The 12,500-nt window shown below is 42.3% G+C and overlaps 1 protein-coding gene across 1 annotated transcript in view; it reads left to right on the top strand.

Moving 5' to 3' along the window:
• The window catches only part of pnpt1 (polyribonucleotide nucleotidyltransferase 1), a 90,972-nt gene that overhangs the window by 55,217 nt on the left and 23,255 nt on the right, over positions 1 to 12,500 (top strand). The window contains exons 16-20 of the mRNA XM_078556931.1: positions 1,416 to 1,482; positions 1,592 to 1,681; positions 10,449 to 10,502; positions 10,730 to 10,839; positions 10,943 to 11,014. Of these exons, the coding sequence (XP_078413057.1) occupies positions 1,416 to 1,482; positions 1,592 to 1,681; positions 10,449 to 10,502; positions 10,730 to 10,839; positions 10,943 to 11,014 (393 nt within the window). The remainder of the gene's footprint in view (positions 1 to 1,415; positions 1,483 to 1,591; positions 1,682 to 10,448; positions 10,503 to 10,729; positions 10,840 to 10,942; positions 11,015 to 12,500) is intronic.

A 12,500-nucleotide genomic window follows, 5' to 3' on the forward strand; every position in this document is an offset into this window, starting at 1 on the left:
TCTTGGTTGAAATCCAACATAGTACATAGAATGACTGAAACTTATTGAATGACTTTGTTATACCGTTCCATACCCAGCCTCTGCAACAAATGTTTATTTGAATAAAAACATTTCCCGGCTGACAAATCCTGTGTTTTTTAAGTACATTTCATATTTGCAGCAGTTGTTTATTGAAGAATGAACTAATGAAGTCAGAGTTTCAAGTGGTTATAAAAGTTATTTGCAGTTACGCAACTTATTCTTCCTGTAAATCAATATTCCCTGCCATTTTTCAGCCTTGGCTTATTGGCAGAAGATTTCAGAGTAGAGTGCTGCACTGCCGAAGATGCATCTTTTGAGTAGAATATTAAATTGAGGCCCCATCTTCCCTCTTAGATTAGTATAAAAGATTCCATGGCACTCTTCAGAGAATTCTCCCCAACATATGTCACTTAACCAACGTCACTAAAATCAGCTTATCTGGTTATCTATCTGATAGTTGCTTGCTGTGTGTAAATTAGTTGATACATTTTCCCTACATTGGTTGTGAGGTGACAGCGAACTGTTAGAATTTGCTGTCATTACCCCTCTAAAACCAACTGCAACTTCAGGATGTAATGTATGTGCTGATGAGTGCAAAATTAGCAGTTGCAATACAGGCTGAGCTGTGACGCTGCCTCTGCCCATCACCCTCCCCCACCCCTTCACCCCCCTGCCCCCCCCCTCCCCAAACCCCTGTTTTGGAGGTAGGGGGGGGCCTTTAAAACTCTTTAATGTGATTTGCTGCTGGACAGCCTGATGACATCATTACTGCTTTATGCTGTGAATGTCCAGTAAAGAAAGCTGCAGTATCACTGTACAACGTGAGAGGTGAAATTCTCACAAGAGATCACCAGATCTCGCGGCAAAACATCCTTCGTGGTTAGTAGCCAGTTGCCCTTGCTTCGCCAGAGACCGCAAATTCCCAGCCATTAACACGTGTATGTGACGAGAAGAGGATAACACCAAATTCACTGGTGCTTTGTAATTCTTTCGAGTTATCAACAGATCTCATGTAACTCTTTCAAGTACATTCACAGTTCTTGGTTTCCGGGAGTGGGACATGAACCCACAACCTTCTGATTCAAAGGCGAGGGTGCTATGAACTGAGCCACAGCTGACACCTCAGTAGTTGTAGTCAGGGAGAGCTAGGATTGTTAAGTACCTCATTAGCATTTAATTTGGCAGGCCTTCCTGAAAAGAGGCAATGCAGTGCTCCCACCGGCTCTCCAGTAGGTGGGCAAGATACCCATCACCTCCACTGAATATCATTCCAGGAGTGAAAATTTCTTGATGTTTATATTTGATATGTTTGCTTTGAACGCATTTATGTAAATTTGTTTTTTGTTTGAAAGCATGTTTGTCCTGTTCTAACTGCATCATATTTGTTATCTCAGTTTCCGCCTTATGCAACAAATGAAATCGGAAAATTAGTTGGTCAGAATAGGAGGGAACTAGGTCATGGTGAGAAGAATGAATCATTTTGTTTAATTCACAGAATTACTGTTAATAAATTTATTGTACATCTTTATTAAAATATTTATTTATTTCTATTAAAATTTTATCAATTTAGGTGCTCTTGCAGAAAAAGCATTGAAACCTGTGGTTCCTAAAGAATTTCCATTTACAATAAGAGTAACTGCAGAAGTACTAGAATCTAATGGTAAGTTATTGAATGGATTAGTCACAAGTTCAAACAACAGCACCTTATGTTTGCTTTAAATCCTTTTATTTAAATCCCCCAATTTATCTAATGTACCAATGTTCAAAAGCCTCTGTTTTGCTTCAAATAGATGAGAGTTGTAAGTTCAAGGTGATCCAAAAATGTAAAATGTTAGCTGTAGTTGTGCATTTAGTTAGACTTGCCCTTGCACATTTAGGTTTTTAAAATCTTTGCGTAGCAAGTTGCTGTGAGTGCGATCTGACAATCTCACAGTGAGGGAAATCGGGCATCTGGGACCTGAGTGAACAGGGCAAGCTACTGTGCATCTCCTTAAGCAATCAGATTGAAGGATTGGGAAATTGATTGGCACAAGGTCTGAGAAGGAACTGTAAATTAGAGTGGCTAAATTCAATGACAGATCGGATTCAGAAAGAGAGGGGTAACAAAGATTGGATTAGGAGCGAGCACAACATTTTTAAAATTAAATTTAAAATTTTACATTTTTTATCGCGAATAATCAAAACCTGAAGGGATGAAACTGGATAGTTAATTTTCAGTGCTAGAAAGTTGACTGACGATAACTAACTCTTATTATGTTGTACTTAAGACTGAAACAGTCAAGGATTGGTCTTCTGTGTTGTGATTGTTGACATGGTGTCTGGAGAACTTGAACACCATCCCACACCCCCGAAACCGATGTTGTAACTGCTAATACACCTAGCTGGAGCCTGCTGCCAGAAGTATATTTCCTCCCTGTTGCCAGCTGTTTTTTATCAGCTTGTTGCTTACCTGAAGAAGATCAAAAGCTTGGAGAGCAAGCGAACTAAGATTGGCGGAGTTATGTGGAGGGGAGAGAGGACAAGAGCTCAGAGGGCCAGGGAGGGGCTCGGGGCTCAGAGGGCTAGGGAGGGGCTTTTGGGGGCTCAGGGCTCAGAGGGGATGTGGAAAAGGACACACCATGACCATGAACAGCAGTGAGTTGATTTCCATGAAAGCTTGGTGTGTTTTTGGCAAATGATGTCTTGGACTGGATGAAATCCATAAGTTCTTTGACATTGTCACTATCCCACCCCCACTCCCCCTGCCATCCCCGCAGTTTATTCCCAGTAAACGTGTTAAAATTTGTGACCCACATACAATACCACATTCAGTCATTGCAGCTCTCACCCTAAATGTTTAGTTTGACAGAGTGATTGTGTATATATTCCTGGTATTCGTTCAATCCATGATTTCATCCTGTGAGAGTGACTGCCTCATGGCAGCATTTTGACCAAGTGTAGCACAAAGGACCCCTAGTATAACTGAAGACTATGGGGAACAGAATGGAAAACTCTGGCTAGAGTAATACCTAGCACAAAGAAAAATGGTTGTGGATTTTGGAGGTTGATCCTCTCAGTCCTAGGACATTGCTGCATGATTTCCTTAGAGTAGTATCCTAGGCCCAACCCATCTTTAGCTGCTTCATCAATGACCTTCCCTCCATCCTAAGAGCAGAACTGGGAATAGTCACTTATGATTGCACTATGTTCACTTCCATTCGTAATACCTCAGATAATGAAGCAGTCCATCCTGACAGGAGGATCTGGACAGTATCCAGGGTTGGGATGATAAGTGGCAAGTAACATTCTCGCCACGATACTGCCAAGCAATGACCATCTTCAACAAGAGAGAGTCTAAGCACCCCAACTGTCAGCATCCTGAAGGTCACCATTGACCAGAAACGTAACTGGACCAAGCATACAAAAACTGTGGCTAGAAGAGCAGGTCAGTGGCTGGGTATCCTGTGGTGAATGTTTCACCTCCAGACTCCCCAAAGCCTTTGTGCCTTGTAGGTGGTGGAAGTCAGGATGTGATGGAATACTCTCCACTTGCCTGGATGAGTGCAACCCTAACAACACTCAAGAAGCTCAACACCACCAAAGACAAAGCAGCCCACTTGATTGACTTACCCACCACCCTCAAAACACACCACCGGCACACAATAGCTGCACTATCTGCAAGATGCACTGCAGTAACTTGCAGAGGCTTTTTCAACTGCACTTCCCAAAGCTGTGACATCTAATCACCACCACCTCCAAGTTCCGCTCCTAGTCACACACCATCCTGACATGGACGTGTATTGCTGTTCCTTCATTCATCTATGGGTCAAAATCCTGGAACTCCATAGCTAACAGCACTGTGGGACTATCTGCACTACCTGGGCTGTAGCAATCCAAAATGGTAGCTCATTACTGCGTTCTCAAGAGTAATTAGGGATGGGCAATAAATGCTGGCCTAGCCTGTAACACCCACATCCTGAAAATGAATCAGTACATTATTTTTAAATGATTGCGTGCATTACAGTACATTTATGTTCTCCAATGTTCTCCTAGCTGGCCTCTCATCTTCCATCCTCAATGAAATTGAGCCCACCAAAACTCTGCACTTACTGTAGCTCAAAGCAAGTGTTTCATTCATCCATCAACCTTGTGATCACTAACCAACATTGATTCATGGTCCACCATCACCTTTAATTTTATAATTCTCATCTTCATGTTGAAATCTGTCCACGTTCTCGCCTTGCCTCATTTCTGAACTTGTCAGTCTGAGTGCTATGCGTGTTTGCAACTTCATGCCATTCAATGCATTCCCAGACAGTGAGGTGCCATTTTCCCAAAGCTAACAGCAGCGCAACACAGACAGCAACCTTTGGTTATCCGCGTTCAACCTCGCACCTGACCATAGCCTGAAGTTGCTGGATGTGTGCACAAGTAACAGGGAGCTCCATTAGCCTCAGAACAAATTCTGGCCCAATATAAGTGAATTTTGTTTTTTACCTTTGGCTTATTTGCTAGAATGTCTCACGTTGATTTTGTGATCAGTACTACTCTCCTTGATGTTAAATGCTCCTTATTGGCTGAGTGTGCATGTCATGAAGCTATTAATGTATAAAATGTTATTGGAAATTATTTTTTTTTAAATAGAGGTTTAGTCTGTGGGTGTATCTCGGTCTGTCTTAATTGGATTAAAGCCAGCTGGTCTTGGTGCTTTGAAGTATAGTAGTCTTGAGATGTAAACAGAGAGGTAGAGGTATATTTGCATTTTGTTGAATAGAGCATTCAAGAGTGGGAGTGAAATCTTGCACCTAGCCAGGAGACACCAAGCAATATGTTTATATATCTAATAAAATTGGCACTATGAAAGGGGTTTTATTGTTAGAAGAGGTGGAGTTCAAAGGGGCTGGTGATACAATGAGAATTTACATTCAAAAAGAAGTTCTGGGCATAACAAAAGCAGTTTTGTGTGTGCAAAACAGAGGCATGTAACATCAAAGCAGCCGTAAGCCTACACTGTGTCTGCAAAGGAACCTCATTTTGAATTTGTACGGTGAAAATGCTTTGCCTGGTATCTGCTTAAAGTCTATGGGTTATTGTTGCCTGAGTGGAAATTAGTTTGGGAATCTGTTAAAAGTTACGATAGTAATAATTTGTAGCCATGTTGTATATGTTTAACTTGTGTAAATTAATAAATGTCCCATGTAGTTTGATATAAAAACCTCTCGAAATTGCAACTCAACCTATATTTTCAAGTGGTGTGTTTTATGACAGTTGTTTAAAGTTTCCCTCTGGGGTTTAAAAAAAAAAACAGCCTTTACCAACTGCTGTGTCATAACAGTGCAGTAGGTGGTGCTGGAATTTGAATTCTGGACTGTTTAGCAATGGAAGGACACGTAGGGCAAGATTTTCCCAGCCCCACATATGGCCCCATTTGGTCCCAAAACCTGCAGTAACATCCAGCCTATGAAGTCTACCATTCTCTTTCCCGCTCTTACAATGTTACATTTCCACCTTCAGCTAGGAGCATGAGTCTGGATCATTGCCATACTCCATGAGTGATAGAATGACTTCATGGACCTGAGAACAAGTGTGTTTTATGTCCATGAAGCATTCTGTTTACCCTGTGTTTGACAAAGTCTAAATGGGTTTTGTGTTTGCTGTAATAAAAATGAAAAATGCTGGAAACACTCAACTGGTCTGGCAGCATCTGTGAGAAGAGAAACAGCTAACATTTCAAGTCAATGACCCTTCTTCACAACTGGAAACAGTTGGAGATGTGTAACAGTCTTTATGCATCTCCAAAAGCAAGGAAAGAACAAAAGGGAAGGTCTGCAATAGGGTGAAAGGCAGGAAATATTGAATAACTAAAGGGATGATAGTGCAAGACAAGAACAAGATGGTAGTGGGACAAGTAAAGAAACAAAATTTGTCTAGAGGATGTGTGAATGTGAAAAGCAGAATCATCTAAAATGGGGACAGAGGTTATGATCTGAAATTATGATCAGAAACTGAACTGGACTAGCCATATAAATACTGTAGCTGCAAGAGCAGGTCAGAGGCTAGGAATCATGTGGCGAGTAACTCACCACCTGACTCCCCAAAGCCTGTCCACCATCTACAAGGCACAAGTCAGGGATGATGGAATACTCCCCACTCGCCTGGATGAGTGCAACTCCTACAGCACTGAAGAAGCTGGACACCATCCAGCACAAAGCAGCCCACTTGATTGGCACCACATCCACAAACATTCACTCCCTCCACCACTGACGCGCAGTAGCAGCAGTGTATACCATCTACAAGATGCACTGCAGAAATTCACCAAGGCTCCTTAGACAGCACCTTCCAAACCCACGACCACTACCACCTAGAAGGACGAGGGCAACGGATAGATGGGAACACCACCAGCTGGAAGTTCCCCTCCAAGTCACTCACCATCCTGACTTGGAAATATATCGCCGTTCCTTCACTGTCGCTGGGTCAAAATCCTGGAACTCCCTTCCTAACAGCACTGTTGGTGTACCTACACCACATGAACTGCAGTGGTTCAAGAAGTCAGCTCACCACCACCTTCTCAAGGGCAACTAGGGATGGGCAATAAATGCTGGCCCAGTCAGCGAAACCCACATCCCGTGAATGAATTTTTTTTTTTAATTTTAAAAATTGTTGACCTCATTGTTGAGTCTGCAAGGCAGTAAAAATCTAATTGAAAGATGCAGTACTGTTCCTCAAGCTTGCGTTAAGCTTCATTGCTGCGGATGGATAGGTCAGATGGGGAGCGGAGCACAGAATTGAAGCAACAGGCAACCAGAAACTCGGGGTTATGCGTGTGGACTAAAAGGAGGATTTTTGCAAAATGGTCACCCAGTCTGCATTTGGCCTCCTTAATGTAGAGGGATTTGCATTGTGAGAAGTAAACACAGTGCACTAAATTGAAAGAAGTACAAGAAAATTGCTATTTCAAGGCTGAGTTAGACAGATTTTTGATTGATAAGGTAGTTGAGGGTTATGAGGGGCAAGTAAAATAGTGCCATTAAGGCCACAATAGGATCAGCCAGATTTTATTGAATGGTGGAGAAGCTCGATGTGCTGTATCCTGACTTTATAAGAACAAAAGAACTAGGAGCAGGAGTAGGCAATTCAGCTCCTCGAGCCTGCCCCGCCATTCAATGCGATCATAGCTGATCTCATTTCGGCCTCAACTCCAATTTCCCGCCCTCTCCCCATAACCTTTCAACCTGTTATTAATTAAAAATTGGTCTATCTCCTCCTTAAATTTATTCAGCATCCCGGCACTCTCTGCACTCTGAGGTAGTGAATTCCACAGATTCACGACCCTTTGAGAAAAGTAATTCCTCCTCATCTCTGATTTAAATCTACCACTCCTTAGCCTAAAACTATAGCCTTTCATTCTAGAATGCCCCGCAAGGGAAAACATCCGTTCCACATCTACTTTGTCTATCCCCTTTAGCATCTTATATACCTCAATTAGATCTCCTCTCATCCTTCTGAACTCTAGTGCGTATAGGCCTAAACTGCTCAATCTCTCCTCATAAGACAAGCTCCGCATCTCTGGAATCAATCTAGTGAACCTCCTCTGAACTGCCTCCAATGCAACTACATCCTTCCTCAAGTAAGGGGACCAAAACTGCACAGTACTCCAGGTGCGGTCTCACCAATGCCTTGTACAGTTGCAACAACACTTCCCTATTTTTATACTCAATTCCTTTAGCAATAAATGCCAAAATTCCATTTGCCTTCCTTATTACCCGCTGTACCTGTATACTAGCATTCAGCGATTCATGCATGAGGACACCCAGATCCCTCTGCACTGAAACATTCTGAAGTTTCTCTCCATTTAAATAATAAGTCGCCTTTTTATTCTTCTGACCAAAATGGATAACCTCACACTTATCCAGGTTAAATACCATCTGCCAAATTTTGGCCCATTCACCTAAACTATCCATATCCATTTGTAAATTTATTTCTTCATTGCAACTTACTTTCCCACCTTTTTGGTGTCATCTGCAAATTTAGCTATAGTACCTTCTATCCCTGAATCCAAGTCATTAATATAGATTGTAAATAGTTGGGGCCCAAGGACCAAACCCTGTGGCACCCCACTAGTTACAGCTTGTCATCCAGAAAAAGACTCATTTATCCCGATTCTCTGCTTTCTGTTGGTTAGCCAATCCTCTGTCCAAGCTAATATATTACCCCTAACTCCGTGTGATCTTATCTTGTATATTAATCTTTTGTGCGGCACCTTATCAAAGGCCTTCTGGAAGTCCAGATACACTACATCTACAGGATCCCCATTATCCACTTTGCTTGTTACATCTTCAGAGAACTCTAGCAAATTAGTCAAACATGGTTTACTCTTCATAAAACCATGCTGACTCTGATGAATTGCATTTTGACTTTCCAAATGCCCCATTACTACTTCCTTAATAATGGATTCCAACAATTTCCCAACGACAGACATTAAACTAACTGGTCTATAGTTTCCTACTTTCTGCCTCCCTCCCGCCTTTTTGAATAAGGGCATTATATTGGCATTTTTTCAATCACTGGAACCTTTCCAGAATCCAGGGAATTTTGGAATATTATAGCCAATGCATCCACTATCTCCGCTGCCACTTCCTTTAAGAACCTAGGATGTAGGCTATCAGGTCCTGGGGACTTGTGACCCATTAATCCCAATAGTTTGCACAGTACTTTTTCTCTAGTGATGGTGATTGTTCGAAGTTCCTCCTTCTCTATACCCTGTGCACTACCTGTTACGATTGGGGTGGTACTAGTGTCCTCCACCGTGAAAACTGAGGCAAAATATTGATTAAGCGTCTCTGCCATTTCTGCGTTCCTCACTATTAACTCCCCAGTCTCATCCTCCAAGGGACCAACATTCACTTTGGCTACTCTCTTTCCTTTTATAAACTTGTAGAAGCTTTTGCTATCAGTTTTTACATTTTGCGCTAGTTTTCTTTCGTAATTTACCTTTGCTCTTTTTATTATTTTTTTAGTAACCCTTTGTTGATCATTAAAAGTTTCCCAATCTTCCAGCCTGCCACTGACCTTTGCAATTTGGTATGCCTTAGTTTTTGCTTTCATGTTATCTTTAACTTCCTTGCTTAGCCATTGATGTTTAACCCCCTCTTACCATCTTTCTTTCTCTTTGGAATATATTTTACTTGGGAGGAATTGAATATCTTCTTTAAGTATCTGCCACTGTTCATCAACTCTCCTATCTTGTAGTCTTCCTGCCCAGTCCACTAGGGCCAAATCTGCCCTCATGCCTAAGTAGTTACCTTTGTTTAACTCCAGAACACTAGTGTGGGACTCCAGTTTCTCGCTCTCAAACTGAACTTGAAATTCTAACATGCTATGATCACTCTTCCCTAGAGGATCCTTTTACTATGAGATCATTAATTAATCCCATCTCATTACACAAAACCAAATCTAGAATAGCCTGCTCCCTGGTTGGTTCCACAACATATAGCTCCAAGAAACAATCTCTAATCCACTCTATGAACTCTCCCTCAAGGCTACCCTTGCCAATTTGATTAGTCCAGTCTATATGCATATTAAAATCACCCTTGATTATTGCCGTGCCTTTCTTACATGCTCCCAGTATTTCCTGGGTTACACTGTGCCCTGTTTGGGGACCTATAGATTACTCCCACCAGGGATTTCTTTCCCTTGCTATTTCTTATTTCTACCCAGACTGACTCTACGTTTTGCTCTCCAGTGCCTATATCATTCTTCACTATAGCACTGATCTCTTCCTTTGCTAACAAAGCTACACCACCTCCTTTTCCTTCTTGCCTATCCTTCCGAAACATTGAGTACCCTTGGATAGTCAACTCCCAAACCGGTTCTCCCTGTAACCATGTCTCAGTAATCACCACCAAATCATACCTATTTATCTCTATTTGCACTGTTAACTAATTAGTTTTTAAAGACCTATCCGCAACCCTAGTTATGCGATTCGCCAGGACACTGGTCCCAACATGATTCGAGTGGAGCCCGTCCGAACGGAATAGCCCCCTCTTTCCCCAGTACTGGTGCCAATGTCCCATGAATTCGAACCCATTTCTCCCACACCAATCTTTGAGCCACGTATTTACCTCTTTAATCTTATTGACCCTGTGCCAATTAGCACCTGGAAGGAATGTTTGGAGCCTAAGGAAGTTCCTGACTTCCTTAAAATCTGTAACATCATTAAGTACTCTCAGGTCAATGATGCCTCATTAGAAATGAAACATTGACTCTCTCAGTCTGCATAGATGCTACCAGACCTGCTGAATATTTCCAGCATTTTATGTTTTTATTTCGGATTTCCAACAAACACAGTATTTTGCTTTTGCATTTGTGGTGTTTGGGGCTGGAATTGGGAGTCCAGTGGTCTGGTCTCATCAGTGGTTTAGCTTTTTGTGTTCATTTTTAATTTATAGGTTCATCTTCTATGGCATCAGTATGTGCAGGAAGCATGGCCTTGATGGATGCAGGTAAAGTTCTGAATATCTTCATTTTAAACTGAACTGAATGTTTCCTTTCCGTAGTATCTTTTTAATTCAAGAAGTTTTACAGTAGTAAATACATTTAAGAAAAAACTGTGTAAAGTTTTCAGTAAATGCTGCTAGAATATACCAAAGACTAATGACTTAAGTATTTGTTTCCCATTAGCATGGAGTTTACAATCTATTTTAGTTTTGTTGTTTTGTTTATTCATCAGGTGTTCCGATTTCAGCTCCAGTGGCTGGGGTAGCTGTCGGCCTTGTCACAAAGAAAAATCCGGACAAATCTGCTGAGATTGAAGATTACCGTCTCCTGACTGATATTTTGGTTTGCTTTTTTATGAGTTGTTGCAACATTAGCTTTATGACCCATATTGACTTGTATCTATGCCCATTCAAAGAATGTAAAATAATTCTGTTGACTCTTGCAGGGTATTGAGGATTATAATGGAGATATGGACTTCAAGATGGCAGGCACAAACAAAGGAATAACAGCTTTACAGGTAAATGTGGCATTTACTCCATCATTGATAATTTTAAATTGATTATCCCATGTCACTGTCCAAAGAAAATAGTCTTTTTCTATTCGCTCCATAAAAGCTCTGAATCTTGAAAAAATCTATTAAATCACTTTTTAAACTTCTCTGTTCCAATGAAAATCATCCCATTTTCTCAGGCCTCTCCTTATAAATATAGAGCTCAATCTTCCAGTCGGCGTGTGGGGACGGGCCCGACACGCCGACACATAAACTAACACACGATGACATCGGGCGTGCGTCCCGACATCATCATGCGTCATTTCGATATTTCATTCGGCCTATTAAGGCCATTAAGAAAGTAATTAAACTAATTGAGAACACTGCCCGTCCAACCTTAAGGTTGGTAGGCAGCCGAAAAGCCCAAGCGGCCTTCGCGTTTTTCAGGAAACCTCATCCACGGGCGGGATGAGATTTCCTGAAGCTTTTATAAAATAAATAAATAATTTTTCCCAACTTCACAAACATGTCCCAACTCATGTGACACTCTCACCTGAGGGGACATGTTAAAATAAATTTTTACATTTATTAAAATGTTTTATTGTCTATTCAATCTCCCCAAGGCAGCTCCCTACCTCAGGGAGATAGCTGCACTCTTTTGTGCACATGTGCAAAAGAGCACAGTTCCCGACTCTCCCTCCTCCCACTGCTGGCACAGGTAGCGCTGAGTGCTACCGGCCGCACGTTACATCGGGCGGGCCTTAATTGGCCCACCCGCGTAAAATGACGGCGTGCAGCTGATCGTGGGCAGTGATCGGCTCCATGCCCGCTCCCACCCAGCCCGCCCGCCATAGGAAAAATTCTCCCCATAGTTTCTGATTGCTGGCTTAATGTTTTGTTAAGCTACTTTGTATGCTTTCTATAGCTTTAAAGTCCTTTCTGCAATAAGCTGCTCAAAACTGCAAATAGTGCTTCAACTGTGGCCTAACAACAGTGCCCAATTTGAGGGGCCAGGCATGGGGAAGGGGGCTCACTGAAAGCCAGCCCTTACTGCTAAAACCCACTTTCCCCCCACCCCACCGTTCCCCCCCCCCCCGGCAATGGCCCCTGTCCCGCCATCACTCTGCTGTGGCTTGGAATCCAGCAGTGATGCCAAACCTTGGATGCATGTTGCGCTAGCAACAGTCATCACCCCCCAGTAGCATTGCCAATTCAATAGGCTTGCTAGCCTCTGATTGACAGCACTCGGCAGGCCGGTCTTTGGCCCCAAGGTCCTTGATCCCGGGAAAGGGCAGCTGCTGTCCAGTTAAATGCCTGAGTGGCACTTATCTCGCTGGGCCTTCCCTATAAGAGGTGACGCAAGTCTCTTGCCAGCTCTCTATTAAATGCCATCCCAAGTCTCTGTTCCTCCACATCTTTCAGCATATTTCCACTATGTATGCACGCTCAAATTGTTTTTCCACCCAGCGTACATTATCTCACGTTTTTGCACCTTAAATTCCATCTAAGAAAA

This window comes from Cetorhinus maximus, chromosome 14, assembly GCF_964194155.1.
Source record: "Cetorhinus maximus chromosome 14, sCetMax3.hap1.1, whole genome shotgun sequence".
Taxonomy (NCBI): domain Eukaryota; kingdom Metazoa; phylum Chordata; class Chondrichthyes; order Lamniformes; family Cetorhinidae; genus Cetorhinus; species Cetorhinus maximus.